General features: G+C 37.4%; 1 protein-coding gene across 3 annotated transcripts in view; it reads left to right on the plus strand.

The window, feature by feature from the left end:
• Positions 1-19,406, plus strand: part of BBS9 (Bardet-Biedl syndrome 9) — a 511,186-nt gene that overhangs the window by 103,561 nt on the left and 388,219 nt on the right. For all 3 annotated transcript variants that reach the window (XM_049894336.1, XM_049894337.1, XM_049894338.1), the window contains exon 6: positions 16,260-16,434. In XM_049894336.1, the coding sequence (XP_049750293.1) occupies positions 16,260-16,434 (175 nt within the window). The remainder of the gene's footprint in view (positions 1-16,259; positions 16,435-19,406) is intronic.

Genomic DNA, 19,406 nt, shown 5'->3' on the forward strand with positions numbered 1-19,406 from the left:
AAAAACCAGTCTTTGATAGGGAACAGAAAAAGCTCATGCAGTATCCATTAGTATTGGGAAGATTTTTTTTTAAAAAAATCAATTGCCTTTTGATAGGAATGGATTCTTTGTCTATTTGTCAGCAGAGGGAGCCTTTGCCTAAGTTTTTGATCCTACAAGTCTAACTGTGGTGCATTTGTAAAGAACTAATGTATTTGTGTAAAATGCTTGTTTTCTCACCTAGGCTTGAATAAATTTTTCCTTTGTTCCTGGACAGGAAAACTTCTTGTGCTTGATTTCTGAGTTCTTTATCATGGTGGTTCTCAAATGCTGTTGTGGGGAGTTCTTTAATAGTGGTTAATACTAGGCTATAGTAGTGGTTTCAAATACTGCCCTCTGTTAAAATTTTGAATGATCTCAAGGCAGTGAGAAAAAATATACCTAATGTAGTAAGTTTTTCATAAAATTTTTCTAAAATTTGTTGAGTTAAAAGGCTATACTTAGTGCAGACATTATCTACTTCCGACTTATTTGTAGGAGTATTTTAAAATGTGTTGGATGATGTTAGTCTATTAAAAAAAAAATTCTCCTTATTGGGTAGCTCACAAAATTGAGAACCTGAAGGTGCTACTCAATAGTTTTTGATGTTTTACAGGTCAGTGAAATTCAGAAGCCTGGGAATCACTGCTTTAGCAAGTGCTTTAGCAAATAAAGATAGAAATTTCTGAACCAAACCATTCCCAGCTTAATCTTTTGTCCTAATTTTCCTCTGAGATATTTCTATCCTTTGATACCTAAGGAGTGAGGCTTAATGGCCAAAGTACCATATATGCAAGATATAGATACGTATAGGCACTAGGGGACACTGGTTTGATTTTTTTTTTTAAAGCATGTCTTTATTACTTGACTCTGATACCATGTTAAGATTGGAATTAAGATTGGCTTTAATTTTTGCTATGTTCTAGTACTACACTGTGCAGTTTATGTACATTTCCTCCTTTAATTCTCACGGCACTCTAATGGTTACAGAAGTTGTGGTGAGGTTTATTTTATACTTGAAGAAGCAGACTGAATGAAATTAAACAGAGTACCCAGGTCATACATTTAGTATGTCTCAGAGCCAGGATTCAAAACTTTATCTCATCTCGTCCTTCTGATTCAAAATCATTGCTCCTTCCACTACTTATTGATACTTTAATCTACATTTGAAACTTTCCCCCATATGCTCAATTCGTTCTTTTATGATATATCATCCTGCCCTTGGAGTAAGGAACAGCCAGAAGAGTATCTAATCAGTGCACTTTGTTGGAGTGCTTTGCCTGCTGGTATTAATCCCTTGTTTTGTGTTGCCCAGAAAAAGACTTTATACCCAGGGCTCTAATAATTAATAAAGCTTGAAGGTTTAATTTGTGTATGTTTTTGAAGCTAGATTTTTATGAAATACTGATGAATCTAAAGTATCATTCTGGTCCTTGAGCACCTTTCCTGTTTCTACAATTAATTCATTGTGGTTGAGTGATTTTCCCTCTTGTTTATATATTTTATTTGTGTGGCCTTCCCCCTCCACCTTTATTTCCTATGTATTTTTTAATACTGTCTTTCTATTTGACTTTATCTTTCTTAAGAGCAGAATTATTTTTAACCTTTTCCCTCTCTTCTTATTTCTTACTGTTTCTGGGGTTGGGGATGAAACAAGTACTTAATGTTTTGGCTTACTTCTATGTTTTGAAAGCCCTGAAATAACTTTGAACCTACATTTCATATGTGTCATATACTAAAAGTAATTATTTCAGGACTTGAACTTTTAATGCTAGTCGTTCATCATACTCTGATGCTATTCACTCATTTATTCACTTAAATATTTTTTGAGCTTCTGCTGTATACTAGGGAGGGGACATGTGATGAATAAAACATAGTGCCATCCCTCAAGGGGTTTTCATGTTAAAAATCTCAATCCACTTGATGATCATTGGCATTACAGTTCGACGTGGTTTCTTACTTTCATAAGGATTCAGTTTAATTGAACAGGTATTTCTAGAGCATCGCCATTTTATTGCCGTGAGCCAGACAATAAAACAAAATAGGCTTCTTCAAGGGGTTTATGATTGACTTGTAGAAGTTGGAGAGGGGAGAGAAAGTTACCAAATTTAGCTGTATCACCAAGAAAAATATTATAAGTACTAGTAGGGAAAGAGGTGAATGTATTGTGAAAGAACAGAGGGCGAGTGAGTTATTTATGCCTGGCAGGGTTTGGGGAAGTCTTCATAGAAGTGGTGGTGTTGGAGCTGTGAATTGAGGATGTATAGAATGATTCTTTGAAGCTGATATGGGGGAATGGCACCTATAGCGAATCGAACTAGACTACCAAAGGAGGAACATTTAGGGCAGGCTTATTTTACCTTGAGTATTTGGCAGGTAGGACTGGATGAGAGAGAGTAGTTAAAAGTTTATTTAGAATAATAGGCAGCAGCCACATTGAAGAGTTCTTCAGATGTTAATTCTGTAGACACTGGAGTACCTTTGAAGATTTTTGAGAGGGTTGATAACACAATTACATCTGTATATTAAAATGATTACAATGGTAGAAGTATGAGAGACTGGTAACTTAAGTGACTACTGTAATAGTCAAAGTAGGTGATAGTGGAGACCCCAACAAGGAAAGTTGCTGTGGGAACCAAAGGAGGGAACCAAAGTAAGTAGAGTTAGTAGGCCCTTTTGACTGGGAAGATGGCTTTCAAGATGACTTCTTGGTTTTGAGTTCAGCACTGAGAAGGTGCTGAAATTATTTTTATTATCTGTTTTCTTCACTGGACTGACTTCTTTAAATTCCAGCACAGTGCCTTGCACGTAGGTAGCACCTTAAATGTTTGCATAAATGCACAAATAGAGTAATGGTTGCAGAGGGAGGAAGATGATATTAAAAAAGATTGAGAATTCAGGGCAAGAAAGAAGAGTATAGAAAAGGAGGGAATGTCTTTAATGCTTCTTAGTATTGCATGGACCAGGAATCTGGTAGTCTGAATGACAGTCTCAGCTGTCGTTCTAACTAGCTTCAAAACTTTTGGTAAGTGGTTAAACCTTTTGGGGACTCAATTTCCTAATAGAAAAAAAGAGGATTGTTGTCTCTGAGCCTGATTCTTACTAGGATGTTTTTTTTTTTTTCTGTTACTCGATTATATTTTAATATTGACTGTATTTTGTTTTCCTTGCTGATATAAATACATGTTTAGGGGTGCTAAATTTTTAATACTAAATTTTTGATGCTATCTTCTGTTCTTTATAGGCATGGTCTTTGGTTATTAGGTATACTTTCATACATGTTGGGTAATACATTTATATACCATATCACCTTCCTTCTTCTCCCTCTCACTTAACTGAAGTGATGGTTTCATGAATGTGTGATTCAAGCTCAAGAAATAAGCAGCTTGGTCTAAGCAACTAGGTAACTTGCTTTAAATATGGATGGCCTTTATGCATCAAGTTGTATTGCTGTATCATTAAAATACTGTACTTATATTTCAGGTAAGGATGAGTGTTGGAGTGGCTTTCATTTAGATTCATGTTACAGTAAAATTATGACAGTCCAGGACATTTTATTAAATGGAAGTCAATTCATCTTCTTTTCTAGGTGTCACACACACACACATTTGTTTTATGACTTTTATTAAAGTTTGGTATTTTAACTGCTTCCTTTAGAAGAATCCAAAGAAATTTAATAGATTAAATAATGGTTAAATAGCACATTGAACTCTGTGATAGGAATTGACAATTCAGGAAGTTTAAACTTACCTCTAACTCACATTGCTTTGCCTTTTAAAATTGCGTGAGTTTAGATGAAGTTGAAGCTCAGCTGAGAATTTCTTGGCTTTAATTTTTTTGTTTGCAATTTTTAATTGTTTTGTTTGCAATCTTCATTTGGTTATAGTGAGTTCAGTGTAGACTATAACTTTTCCTTGTTCATTCTTTTGATATTCTCTAGATTTTAGGATTAAGAGGATTAACAATATTTAGCTTTTGGAGTCATTGCTCTACGGGACTAATATTATTGCAAATGAGAAATATTTGCACAAAATGAAGAAACATTTTAAAAATGTTCCATTTTTAAATACTTTTGGGGAGAATTCTCTGGATTCCTTTTCATGATTGGTTATTGCCTTTTTGGGAAATTTATATTCCCACTTTGAAGCTATTTTTTTTTTTTTTTTAACTCTACCTCCAACATTGCACTCACTGTTTTAAGAATTTTTGTTTTGGATGAGAAAGAAGGAAGGAATGCTAAATACATCGGCTCTTCTGTATGATATCATCTGTCTTTCTTATGCTACTCAGGGTCATCCTGCAAAAAACATCAATAAAATCTAGAAAGAATGAGAAGACAGAGAGAGAAGAGAATGTGTGTGTGTGTTGGGGGAGGAGTGGAGGCAGAGACAGCTCATTCTCAAATAGGGCTTTTTGGCACACTCACAATATACTTCTTGGGAGGTTTAAATAGTTATGTTAGGGAAATTTCTGTTCTAAAGAGAGTGAAACTTAAAATGTGTAGAAAATCTTGAACAGCAACAGTTCACAGAGAACTAAATTCTGAGAGATTTTCCATAGTTCTTAAAGCCTTTAAAACCCTTTTTTTGCTTTGGCAAAAATGATGAATTTTTGTTTGTGTGCGTGTGCTCCTTATCCCGTTAAATTTTATCCTTTTTCCTCTAAATAATTTTTTCCTCAATTTTAAGTTTTTTTTTTTTTTTTAACGTAGTCTGATCTTCAGGAACAGGGTAATCCAGTTGTATTAGTTATCTGGGGCTGCTATAACAAGGCACCACAAACTGGGTAGCTTATAAAAATACATTTATTGTCTCACAGTTGTAGAGAGTAGGAGTCTGAATTCAGGGTGTCAGTGGGGTCATGTTCTCCTTGAAGTCTCTAGGGGAAGATCCTTTCTTGTCTCTCTCAGCTTCTGGTAGACCCAGGTGTTCCTGGGCTGCTGTTGTAGTGTAGGTCCATTGTCAACATAGCCATCTTCCCTCCCTCTCTCTGTGTCTCTTCTCCTCTTTCATAAGGACAGCACTCAGATTGGATTAGGTCCCACCCTACACTGGTATGACCTCATGTTAACCTAACTGATCACATCTTCAAAGACTCTATTTCCAAACATGGTCGTGTTTGCAGCTACTAGGGACATGTATATTTGTGGGAGACACAATGCAATCCATAATACCTGGTACCAGGCAGTATGTATTTTTTTTTAATCATTTTTAATCCTTAAAAGAGCATCATGTAATATTCTTCTAATACCACTGTTTTGCAGATGAGGAAAATGATAAAGCTCTCAGGGCTAAAGTTAGGATGCAGCTAACCTGAGCTCAAGTTGCAGCTTTGCCCTCACTTCTCGCTAGTATGCTGTCTTCATCAGTAGTGTCTCCCTCTACCCAGTGCCCTCCAAAGTTCAGAGATCTTCCTACTCCGCTCCAAACATGCTAACTCTTTCATAATCCATATCTCTGTGCATGGTGTTCCCTCTGCTTTTGCTTCTCTGATTACCTGGCAATCTTCCTTAGCCTTCAGCAGCCAAGTGTTTTTTTTTGTTGTTGTTATGAAGCTTTTCCTATTTTCTCCAGACACTGTTAATCATGCTCCCACATAGCCTTTATTTCCTCTTTTTTAAAAAAAACTTGTTGTAGAAATATATATAACAAAACATTTGCCAGCTGAACATTTTTCATGTGTACAATTTTGTGACACCAGTTACATCAATCATGATTATTTTAATATAGCCCTGTTTTTACATTTTTGTAATATTTAATTGTTGAGCTCCCATATTTACTGAACTTTCTGAGGGAAGAGACTATGTCTCTCCTTGCACATACTAGATATACAGTGGAATTTGTTGAATGAATGTGAGTTCTGGAGAATGTAATCAAATCTTTCATGATCATTGCACCAATATTTTGTGGATACCAGTGACAATATAATGTTTAGGGCCTTCTTTTAAACTCTAACATTGTACTTGTATTGAATCCATCACATATAATGCTAATTTAATGAATGGTTATAATTTCTTCATAATATGTTATTAACCTTGTTCACAGTTCAGGGGAAAAGATTGTGATAAATAGCTTGGTAGAACACACAGTAGTGCTCTTTGTAAGGCTATTAAAAAGGGGCACATTAAAATGTCAAAAGGCAAGTTCATAAGAAGAGTTAGTGCATAGACCCAATTTCGATTTTCTTGGGTCTTAAAGTAATTAGTCTCAAGAAGTTATTTATTAGGGCAACACTCTGATAATAGTTGAGAATTTGTGTAATTTTTCCCTGGTACATAATTTAAAATATTAGCTATTTAGCTCAACACATGTATTCTATTTATTAATTTCCTCTGTTAGGTTAGGGTTTAAAAAATTACTTATTTATCTCAGTTTTGAAAATTAGAATCTACGTGGACATTTTAGTGTCAAACACTAATTATTTTTAGAATTCTCAAACTAAAAAGCAGTTGAGAGAGTGGTAATAAGAAAGAAGCTAACTTTTTTCATTCAGCTGAGGCTAATTATTAATTTTTAAGCAGAGCCAAATTTTAGTGTGTATCTCAAAACAATGTGGTAGTTTTATTTGTATGAAGATATAAATGAAAAAGTGCCAAAATGATATTTAATGGAGAATTTACCATCCTGCAAGCTCTGGAAACCATCCACCGTTAGCTTTTAAGAGTTATCTGTTGGAATTCTACTCTGAATGTTTTTATGCCCTTGCTCATAGCAAACTTGTTGCATCATTTTTGAGTTAGGTTTGCAATAAAAATTAATGAGTTAGTGTTTCAATTTTTCTGTAACAACAACAAAAATTTTTTCCATGCGTGAGTAAAATGAACGGAAGTTCCACAGACTTTTGGACTCTTTTGGTCTTATGTATCAGTCTCTTGATGTTTCTTGTCTGCCTTTTTGACTACCTATACAGCTGTTTTTCATGTGTTTTTCAGACTTGGAGAAAAACCAAACATTTTTGAGAGCTGCATGTTGAAGTGCAATATATGCTTGGCCACAGGTCACGTTTGCATTTCTTCACTTGTATTTTAACTTAATGTATAAAAGAAATATGAGCATAGAGAGATTCAGAAAACGTGTAGCATGCTGAGTAATGGTAGTCTGCTTTCATGTGTGCCACTCCACTTGCTATGCTGCAGAGATTCCACAGGAAGAGAAAGACAGCAGAAAAATGGAGGAAATGGCATTGAGGAGTGCCCTCAACGGGGCCCTTGTTGCCATAATAATGAATGATGGAAAATGCTCTGGATCACGCAAGGTAGAAAGAACGTCTAAGCATAGAGATATGCGTGTGTGCACATACATGCATGCACACGCACACAATTTCTGTCTTCTACACACCATTTTTAGTGAATAGACTATAATTTAGTGGAGAAAACTGTTAATCCAGCAGCCACTTAAACATGTCATTGGTTACTGGTTTACACAGCATGTTAAAGCTTTGACTACATGATATTTTAACACCAGGAAATGAGACACACTATTCAATAAATATTCATTTCATGACACTGCCATAATGGAACTTTCCTGCCTCCATCTCCCAACCTCCACAGGCACAAAATTTTTTCCTTGCCTCTGAAAATGCAAAATATGGATTTTCAAAAGCCCCTTCAAAATGGTCTTGGTAGGTCTGTTCTTAGTTTATTGCCAAACCTTGCAAACAGATTTGAACTCACAATGGTTATTTTTCTCTCTTCATGGTCATATTTAATGAAAGATATGAGATTTAAAATTTTGAGGAAATTTCCAAACTGCCTCATGATTTTGACTTAAGAAATACTTTATTATTATTTTATTTCTGTGTAGTTCAGGTGTAATTTTTCAGGAAGCATCATTAAGGCATTGTTATCTTTTCAGTCTGTTGGTTTTATGTTTCATGCTCTGTGAATCAAGTCTGACTGTCTGTGTATCTTCTTCTAATGTGTTCCTTTTCTCTCCCAGAAATTCCTGTACTTTTTCCTTTGATCTTATTTATTCTACCCATTCTTCAGAGTTTAGGACACATCCTACCTCTATCATGAAACTTCCCAGGAAGTTTACTCTAGTGAAGCTCTTTGATTTTCTGTACCACTTATAGTCTGTTTTATAACACTTAGGTTTTGTATAATTACTTGTGCTTTTTTAAAAATAGACCTAAGTTATGCCTCTTGGAAAACAATGTGGTATAATAGAGCCAGATCCAGATTTGAGTACGGGCTGTCATTTTTCTAATTTTTTGACCCTAGACAAATTGTAGCTCTGTGGGGTTCAGTCTTCTCATCTATAAATGGGACTATTGTTCACCTTTTAGGGTTATTGAAGATTTTAGCTAATTTGTTGATTAAATATTTTGTACAAGGATAGGAATATAATAGGTACTTAGTAAATGGCAGTAGTAATTATTGCTGTTGTTCTATATTTCTTACAGCTCCTATTATAATATTGAGCATGTGGTAAGGACTTATTGAGTATGAGTTCATGGCTAGGTCATTAAAATAGCTTCTGAAATCCCATTGCTTTCATGAAGGTTTCCTGTTGGCTCTGTCCTATCAGAACTACAAAACTTTCACCGCTTCTGGCAGACTGTTCTTTTTGTTCCCATTATCTGCAAGGAGAGTCTTTGGTATGTATTCTGAACTGGCTTCCAAAACAGTGATTTGAAGGATTTATTTATTTATTTTTTGGAGTAATGTTTTGGATTGATCCCTACATTTTTTCTAAACACCAGCAGCCAGGATTGTAATAAATAAAGCATTTTTTACATACTTCAGATACAGTGTGAAACACATAGAAAAAAACTCAGCCAATCTAAGCTGCAGATGAATAAATTATTTTTCCCAGCTTACTTCAGCTCAACAGACATTTATTATGTATCTTTTATGTGCCAGGCAGTCTATAGGTGCCACATTTACAAAGATGAATAAGATACGGTTCCTTTTAGTCCTGGACAAACAACAGATTCAAAACCAGGTAATATGTGATGACTAGCTCTAAGGTGGAGGTAATGAGGGGCTGTATGGAATCATAGACGGAGGGTAACTGAGGGGGAAGGGAAGACTTCTGGGAAGATGTAAGCATCAGCCAGTGATGATGCTTAGAGGAAAAATAAGGTTGATCCGTTTGATTCAGGGACAGCGACCTCAACTCAGGTGGCTTCAATAATCTATTGGCTGCAAAAATTCAGAGAGAGAATTAGCTCCAGGTGAGGCTCAAACAGTGCCTTCCAAAATCCTTTTACTGATGACTCTAGACCTTAATCTTTCTCACACATGACTCTCCAGGAGAAGAAAAAATTTTTCTCTAGCGCTAGCACCGGTCTAGGGATTTAGTTTCTTTCTTTGGCTGTAATAATACCTGTCTCTGAACCAATCACTGTGACTAGTGGAATACTAATTGGTTTACGTAAGTGAGGATCTGCTCTCAAGCTTAGAATGGGGTCAGTCTCAGACGTCTTGGCTAAGGACGGGAGGAAAGGAAAATGGATGATCAGGAGGCAGCCAACATTTGTTCAGTCTACCAGGGGAAGAAAAGTGAAGGAGTTTTTTGGAGAAAGGAAATACTATAAGCAAAAACAAAGAATGCACATCGTGGTGTATGTTGGAAACAATAGGTAGTTAAACATTAATACGGCATTCAGCATGAGGCTTAGAAAATAATTATGAAAATAATAATGTGACTACTACCTGATAGATGCAATTTGCGTACATTACTTCACTTAGTTTTCACAACTTACTGAGAAAGGTGTGTCATCTTGCAGATAAAGAAACTTGAGCTTATGTAGCTAATAGTTGGTGGAGCTCAACTTCAAACCCAGATTATCTGGATCTAGAGCTAGCTGATGTAAATACTAAAGCATGTTAAGCACTCTTCTCTATATTGTTAGAGTTTCAGGAAATAGGACCTTGTCCAGAATGCTCCATAGAAGCAAGGATGGAAAGACTTCATCTCACATACTTTGGTCACATTATCAGGAGGGACCAGTCCCTGGGGAAAGACATCATGCTTGGTAAAGTAGAGGGTCAGTGAAAAAGAGGAAGACCCTCAATGAGATGGATTGACACAGTGGCTGTAACAGGGGGCTCAAACAGCAACGATTGTGAGGATGGTGCAGGACTGGGCAGTGTTTTGTTCTGTTGTACTTTGGGTCACTGTGAGTCAGAACTGACTCTATGGCACCTAACAACAACAAACATACCATGCTAAAGAGCCAAGTTTTCTCTGTGGCTCAGGTTTTCTTCAAACCTTAATTCCTTATAATACCAAGCTAAGACAGTGGTTCTCAAAGCATGAATTAGAATAGCCTCCAGAGCCTGTTAAAACCTTGAATTGCTGGGCCTTACCCCTAGAGTTTTTGATTCAGTATGTCTGCAGCAGGGCCCTAGACTTAGCATTTTAAAGAAGTTCTTTAGTGATGGTGATGCTGGCCCAGGGACTACACTTGGAGAACCACTTCATTAAGGTGATCCAGCTTTGGAAGACTGAAGATTCATGGCTCAATGATACCAAATATTGAAGTGAACACAAATTTTATTGGTATCTCTGCTTCTTAGAAGTGCACATGCTCTGACCTCACGTTCTTTAATAATACTGATATCAGAAGTATATTTTGATTATAGCAATATCAGTATTACAGTTATAGTAATACAGTCAAGGTTCTTGCTCAGGTGTTTTATTGATTGAATTTCTTCTATCTCTGACTGTGACTTAATGAGATTAAATCAATTGGTCTACCCTCAGGTCTGCTCAATTCCCTAAAGGTCAATTCTTTCCTTGATTGTTAAAAAAAGTACATCTATATACAAAATGCGTATATTGAAACATTTTATTTTTCTACATTTTTATTATGAAAACTTTCAAATACACAGAAGAAGTAACATGAATACCCATTGTTCACCATCTAGAGTCTATAGTTATAAATGCCTATTTGTATGTATGCACACACAGATTTTGATGAACCATTTGAAAGTAAGTTATGGACCTTGTGCCACTTTATCTGTAAATACTTCAGCATTCACCTTCCAATAAGGACATTCTCTTGCATAACCACATTACTATGATTACACTTAAGAAATTTAACAATAATTCGTTAATGTTATTCAACATGTGCTTGTATTCAAATTTCTCTGGTTGTCCCAATATGTCTTCTATAGCTGGTTGTTTTCTGGAACCAATAAGCATCTGATGAAGGAAACTAAGTTTTAAGAGGCAACAATGCTAGGTGGGTCTTCTGGCTCAGTATTGTGTTATTTAAAGAACAAGTCTGATTGCTTTATCACTCAGCTTAAATTATGGCTTAAATAAGAAGCATGTATAGTTCTCTCTCATTTAAGCTCCTGGATGTAAGGTGAGCCTGGGTTGGTAGGGTGACTCTGTTGTCCTCAGTATGTGGCTTCCATCTCTGAGGCCAACATCACTACTCTACCCCTACCATTATGCTGGGGAGAGGAGCAGGGGAGTGCATACTTGGTCCTTTTAAGGGTGTATCTGGAAGTTATACACATCGCCTCTGCTCCCATTCTATTGGAAAAAACAACCACATGGTTACATGTACCTGATGGAGCCCTGGTGGCACAGTGGTTAAAGCACTCGGCTGCTAACCCAAGAGATCTGCAGTTTGAACCCACCGGCTGCTCCATGGGAGAAGGATGTGGCTTCTGCTTCTGTGAAAATTTACAGCCTTGGAAACCCTATGGGACAGTTCTACTCTGTCCTCTAGTGTCCCTATAGGGTCGTTAGGAGTTAGAATCGACTTGATGGCATGGAAGCATGTATTTGTGATTAAAAAAAAAAAACAAAAAGCCAGTTGCTGTCAAGTTGATTTCTGACTCATGACGACCCTGTGTGTGTCAGAGTAGAATTATGCTTCAAAGCGTTTTCAGTGGCTGATTTTTCAGCAGTATATTGCCAGACCTTTCTTCTGTGTCACCTTTGGGTAGACTTGAACCTCCAACATTTTGGTTATCAGCCAAGGACATTGACTGTTTGCACTATCCAGGAAATATATGTGATAAAAAAAAAAGGTCTGGAAATGTGAGGTTTATTCTGTATGGCCATAATTCACGGCTTCTGGTACTAAAGAAAGACTGATTACTGAGGGAGCAGTTAGTATATCTGCCATAGGTTCTTTTTGGCAAAGGAATGAGTTATACCAAACTGTATTCAATCCAGTTTTTTTTTTTTTTTAACCAGCATATTATAACATGACATTTCTCTGTTTGAGGTAAATAGGGCTAATTGTAGCTACACTCACTGAGCCCAGACAGTTGTTCCTTTCTGAATTATTTTTTTTATTTTATATAGATTTCTGACTTCTTCCTTTTGTTAGGGTTCCAGCTGTCACTATTTGCAGCTGTCAGTGTCTTCCCCCCTCCTTTCTAATTTGTTGCTTTCTTTTCCTTAGACTGGGGAAGCAGGCAACAATAACCATCATAAAAGTGTTTTTATTATGTGATTTATGTGTGTCATACAGTGCGTCTTGGTTATCTAGTGCTACTATTACAGAAATACAACAAGTGAATGGTTTTAACAAAGAAAATTTTATTCTGTTGTAGTCTAGTAGGCTAGAAGTCCAAATTCAGGGTGTCAACTCCAGGGGAAGGCTTTCTGTCTTGGCTCTGGAGGAAAGTCCTTGTCATCAGTCTTTCCCTGGACTAGGAACTTCTCTGTGCAGGAACCCCAGATCCAAAGGGCACACTCTGCTCCTGGTGCTTCTTTCTTGGTGGTGTGAGGTTCTCCCCCTCTGCTCGTTTTCCTTTCCTTTTATCTCTTGTAAGATAAAAGGTGGTACAGGCCACACTGCAGGGAAACTCCCCTTACACGTTGGATCAGGGATGTGACCTTAGTAAGGGTGTTACAATCCCACTCTAATCCTCTTTAACATAAAATTACAATTACAAAATGAAGGCCAGCCACACAATACTGGGAATCATGGCCTAACCAAGTTGACACATATTTTTGGGGGACAGAATTCAATCCATGACACAATGTTAGGGATTTTTATGTCTTTAACTTTGGACCTCTTCTACAAATATACTCATTTTTCAAATGATAGCTTCAGGAGTATCAGTAACTTGTTTATGAAAAGTACAATTGTTAGAGCTATAGCTAAAATAAGAATATATGTTTCCCAAGTGAGACCTGGGACTCTTACCTGTAAAATGTTTGCATGATCTTCATTCTAAAGACCTTGTGGCATCTATTTTGATACTTAGAGGCATTATTATACTTTTTCATCTTTGCTGGTATGCAGGCCAGTAGAATTGCCAAATAGCTAATTTCTGGCTAGGTGAGGTACTCTTTGTATAAGTGTATATCTCAATGCACATGTATAGTGTGCACACGCGTAACAATGTGCATATGAACTCACTCATACATTTTTGAAACCTTCAGTAGTGCAGCCAGTCGCCACCCAGGGGCTCCTGACGTGGGATCCCGTGGGTGTCAGAGTGGAGCTGTGCTCTGCAGGGCTTTCAGTGGCTGATGTGGGAGGAGTAGATTGCCAGAGCCTTCTTCCAAGGCACCTCTGGGTGGAGCGAAACACCCAACGTTTTGGTTAGCAGCTGGGCGTGTTAGCCATTTGCACCACTCAGGGAGTCCTTTAATAACACAGTAGATAAGTGTTAGATTGAAAAAAACCCAGCTTAAAACAGTGACTGCAAGACCTGCTGTGCATTATGAAAGACTCTGAGCATGGGAGAAAACTTTTTAAAACAGCATTAATATGAACAGTACTTTTCTTTTTTTATTGTACTTTAGATGAAGGTTTACAGAACAAACCAGTTTCTCATCGAACAGTTAGTACACACATTGTTGTACCACATTGATTAACAACCCCACGACGTGTCAACACTCTCCCTTCTCAACCCTGGCTTCCCTATTACCAGCTTTCCTGTTCCCTCCGGCTTTCTAGTCCCAGACCCCAGGGTAGGTGTGCCCCTTTAGTCTTGTTTTGTTCCATGGGCCTGTCCAATCTGTGGCTGAAGGGTGAACCTCAGGAATGACCTCATTACTGAGCTGAAAGGGTGTCCGGGGCCATACTCTCAGGGTTTCTCCAGTCCCTAATTATTCTACCTCCAATGAGACAGCATAGTTCTTCCCTCCACTCTCTCTCCTCGTGTCCATTTGGGTAGCTTCTGACCCCCTCTGCCCTCTCATCTGCCCCTCCAGACAGGAGATGCCAACATAGTCTCATGTGTCCACTTGATCCAAGAAGCTCATTCTTCATCAGCATCATTTTCCATCCCCTATTCCAGTCCAATCCCTGTCTGAAGAGTTGGCTTTGGGAATGGTTTCTGTCCTGGGCTAACAGAAGGTCTGGGGACCATGGCCTCTGGGGCCCCTCCAGTACCAGTCTGACGATTAAGTCTAGTCTTTTTACGAGAATTTGGGGTCTGCATCCCACTGCTCTCCTGCTCCCGCAGGGTTTCTCTGCTGAGTTCCTTGTCAGGGCAGTCATTGGTTGTGGCCAGGTACCATCTAGTTCTTCTGGTCTCAGGCTGATACAGTGTCTAGTTTATGTGGTCCTTTCTGTCTCTTAGGCTCATAATTACCTTGTGTCTTTGGTGAACAGTCCTTTTCTAAAGAGATTCCGGAATGGTTCAGATGTATGTTTAGTGAATACTCATGTGCTGAGACGGTATTCAACCTACAGCATCTCACAGACTCTTTAAGACTGGTAAACCTGTTGTATCAGTCAGGATGGGCTAGAATATGTTGCAGTGATAATTTCAGTATGTTTTGTTTTTTGGAAAACCTCATTGCAGTATGTTTTCTTTTTAAAAATTGCCCAACAATATGAGTGTCCTTATTCACATATACAAATAAGAATATCATCCATTTTTATGCAGTTTGATTTCTTTTTGTGCAAAGTAACTTTTTAAATTTCAAACTAAGTATACTATACATAAGATTGGGACTGATATCCGGGGTAATATGAAATAGTTTCTTAAGGACTTACTGCATATATGGGTTAATATGGGCTGAAGATGTGAAGTTGATTAGAGTGGTGACCTTTGATTTATTCCCTTAATGAGTAGCTTAATTTTTCTCTGACATAGTTGCTTCATAAATAATAAATTATAGGATATGCTAATCAAAATAACAGAAAATGAAAAATTATAGCTACAAGATGTTTCTCAATTTAGGGACACTGTGTTGTTGTTATGAGGAACCTTGGTGGTGCAGTGGTTAAGAGCTATGCCTTGTGACCAAAAGGTTGGCAGTTTGGATCCACCAAGTGCTCCTTGGAAACCCTACAGGGCAGTTCTACTCTGTCCTGTAGGGTTGCTATGAGTCGGAATCGACTTGACGGCATCAGGTTATGTTGTTGTTGATAGGTGCCATCGAGTTGGTTCCAACTCATAGTGACCCTGTATACAACAGAATGAAACATTGCCCAGTCCTGTGCCATACTCAAAGTCACTGTTGCATCCACTCTGTCAACCATCTATCTCATTGAGGGTCTTCCCCTATTACTCTGACCTTCTACTTTAACCAAGCATGATGTCTTTCTCCAGGGACTGATCCCTCCTTATAACATGTCCAAAGTATAAGAGACGAAGTCTAGCCATCCTTGCTTCTAATGAGCATTCTGGCTGTATCATAAAAATAATCATTGTTATCATCATTTCAGTATATTTTAAGAACTATGACTATCATAGTTAATACAGATAGACTGATAGAAGATACTTCAAAATCAATCTATAGATTAGGGCAATGAATGGTAAGTATTTTCCAGGGATGTAAAACTTCCAACAGTGCTTAGCACAGTGATTTGTATGAAACTGGTACCTAATATAGGCCTATGGGTTTGGTCTGTTATGTTGACTGATGTCTAAGTCACTTAACTTTTGAGGCCCACATTTGAAAGTACAAGGCTGACATACTAAGAAGACAATAAGCCCCATGAGGAACAGGTTTTGTTATATTTTTATATTTGGAAAAATGGCATCTTAGAAGGAGTTATGTTTGTTCACAGGAATTATCATGAGTTAGGAGATATTTTTTTTTTAGGAGATATTAGCATGCAGTAAGTGAAAATAAATGTACTTAAAATTATTGACATCGTCTGAGTAATCTGACGGTTGGGAGATGTATGTATACTGATGTACAATAACATGATAGCTTCATCAATTTATAATTTAAAATGTAAACTACTCATTTTTCCCCTTGGGAAAAAACCAACCACCCATTTTTGTGGGGAGAAGTGATAAATTAAAACTATTGTTTATAAAACAATATCATCTAATTCCTCTAATGTTTCTTTAGGTCGAGATTTAATTTGTATACAGTCCATGGATGGGATGCTTATGGTGTTTGAGCAGGAAAGCTATGCTTTTGGGAGATTTCTGCCTGGGTCCCTTCTGCCTGGCCCTCTCGCTTACAGTTCTCGTACAGATTCCTTCATTACTGTCTCTTCCTGCCGACAAGTGGAAAGTTACAAGTAAGTTTGGATGTTAAATCTTTGGAATCATTATGATTTTTTTTTTATTGTACTTTAGATGAAGATTTACAGAACAAACTAGTTTCTAATCAAACATTTAGTATACCCGTTGTTGTATGACATTGGTTAATAACCCCATGACATGTCAACACTCTTGTTCTCAACCCTGGGTTCCTTGTTGCCGGCTTTCCTCTTCCCTCCTACCTTTCAGTCCCTGCCCCAGGGCTTGTATGCCCCTTTAGCCTGTTTTTTCCATGGACCCGTTCAATCTTTGGCTGAAGGGTGAACCTCAAGAGTGACCTCGTTACTGAGCTGGAAGGGTGTTCAGTTGGCCATACTCTCAGGGTTTCTCCAGTCTCTGTCAGGCCAGCAAGCCTGTTCTTTCTTTTTTAGTTAGAATTTTGTTCTACGTTTTTCTCCAGCTCTGCCCAGGACCCTCTATTGTGATCCGTGTCAGAGCAGTCAGTGGTGGTAGCCGGCACCATCTGGTTGTACTGGACTCAGTCTGGTGGAGGCCGTGGTAGATGTGGTCCGTTAGTCCTCTGGACTAATCTCTCCCTTGTATCTTTAGTTTTCTTCATTCTCCCTTGCTCCCGAAGGGGTGAGACCAGTGGAGTATCCTAGATGGCTGCTCACAGGCTTTTAAGACTCCAGACGCTACTCACCAAAGTAGAATGTAGAGCATATTCTTTATAATCATTATGATTTTTGGTGTGTGTGTTGCTGATTCATTCTTTTTCACAACAAGCTAGAATATTACAAATGAAAAAAGCGTGGTTTCTTTGAGAAAATATAATTCTGGTGACTTAGGGCATCATTGATGTATCAAAACATATTTGAAAGACAGTGTAATGTAACGATTTGAGAAAGCAGAGATTTTGGGGAGAGAAAGACCTGGGTTAGAATCCTGTTTTTAGTACTATAGCTGTGTGGTGGTCAATGTCCTCATCCAGCCTGTAAAACCAAAAAACCAAACTAGTTGCCATCAAGTTGCTTCTTCCAAGGTGCCTCTAAATGGCTTTGAACCTCCAACCTTTTGGATAATAGCCATGTGCCAAGTGTTTGTACCACCCAGGGACTCCTCTGGTTATGAACCCGGATAATAATGTCTGTTTTGATAAGTCTGTTACCTGGATTAAATGAGATAATGTATGTCAAGTTGCTCGGCCCGCCCAGTGGCTAGCCCACAGAAAATGCTCAGTATTTACTGTGACTGGTCCCCTGATACCATAAATAATAAAATACAAGGTTGAGTGAGGAAAGCCAGATACGAAGAGGCATATATAGAATGATTTTATAATGAAAAAGAATGTATGTGGCATAGGAAGACTCCTGGCAAGAAATACAAGTGTTGTTATGAATGTCTATTATTATTATTTTTTTGGTTAGGTTTGCATAAAGGGAGCTTTATTTTCTTCCCTCATTGCCCCAAAGCTTCCATCTCTTTTAAATCTTTTGAATATATAATTTAAGAAGGAATTGATTGTTACATGTCAGGCCTAGTATATGTATAATTTTACAAAGAAGTCCTATAGGTTTAATAATATTTTTAAAATCTAATGAATCTTCTCCATTGATTTACAGTCACTGGAAACCAAAACAGCATTTTGAATATAATTTATAGATAATGCTTACTTAAGCTATTTCTCTGGTTTAGATGTCACAGACAACTTGAAAAAGTGTATTCATCTGTGTATGTATACCTCACTTTGTAAAATCAGATGTACTAACTTGGACCTGGGAGGGGACAGTCTGAATTATTGAAACGTTTGAGTTACAAGACATTTCAAAAAATTACAATTTTTCATGTACCTTCAGTAACCCTTGTTTTCTCAGGTGGGTTAAATCAGCTCACCTACCAGTTAGGTGTTGCAAATTCATTTTTGCTGGGTAGTACAAAGTTTTCCTCATTTTGTCTGTGAAGCTGCAAGACGAAATCCTTTATAATAAGGGCTTAATAGATCCACTTTAAAAAGACAACAGTATGTTAATTTTGTAAAAAGACAATTCATAGTAGAGGTAAAGTGTGAAAATGATCCTTTGAAAACAGTTTCTAGTTTCTGCTGGAAATTCTTATTGATCTTGGTGACTTGTGTTTGAGAGAGATCTTTTTTCCTCCACCAGCTAAATTTCAATACATTTAAGGTTTTGAGTTGTTGAAGGGTGTGTTTTTTGTTGGAAGAGAGGATGGGCAAAAGAAAATAAAAACCAGCGCTGGGACACCTGAAGCACAATAAAAAAAGGAAAAAAAAATCAATGCTGGGAAAAGAAATAGACTTGGAAGGTTTCAGTATATGCAGTAATGTTATTGTTGTTATCTTACTGATGGCACCATTTCAAATTTAAACATTTAAGCAACACATCATTACAGCTTTTCAGTATTATTTTTGGCCACATGATTTTTCCCAAGGCAGGAAGAAAATATATATTCATCATGCAACAGCCGTAAATTTTTATCTTCAGTTTTCAATATTGAATGTATAACCAGTTAATGCAGTTTCTTCCTTTGTAGGTGGCAACCCCCCTTTTGTGAATTATTGTCAAGGCATCTAGGGTTCAAAACTCTGAAAATAAGCAACTGTTTATGACTACCCACCAAGTGTTAATTGATGGCAGTAGTGTATCATCATGTCATAATCCTTCTAGGACTCTTACGGCTCTTGTTCTCCAAAGGAGATGAATGGGTTTTGACAACGCTACTGGTAATAAATAAAATATTATGCTTATTTTGAGAGTTTGGGAAAAATATCTGTATAAAATACTCATGCCTGCCAAAACTTCAGCAGTATTGAGGAGATCTGCTTTTCAGCTTTCCACGCAGTTCTGTGCCTTCCTCCTGCCAAGTAGTGATATTGGCAGTGCTACCTGAGGGGTCACAATACAAAGATATGAATGCTCCATTACTTACTCTTTGAAATATGTGCATTGGAATTAATTTGGTAATAACTCCAGCGGTGATTGGATCAGGAAGC

This window comes from Elephas maximus, chromosome 8 (genome assembly GCF_024166365.1).
Source record: "Elephas maximus indicus isolate mEleMax1 chromosome 8, mEleMax1 primary haplotype, whole genome shotgun sequence".
NCBI classification, from domain to species: domain Eukaryota; kingdom Metazoa; phylum Chordata; class Mammalia; order Proboscidea; family Elephantidae; genus Elephas; species Elephas maximus.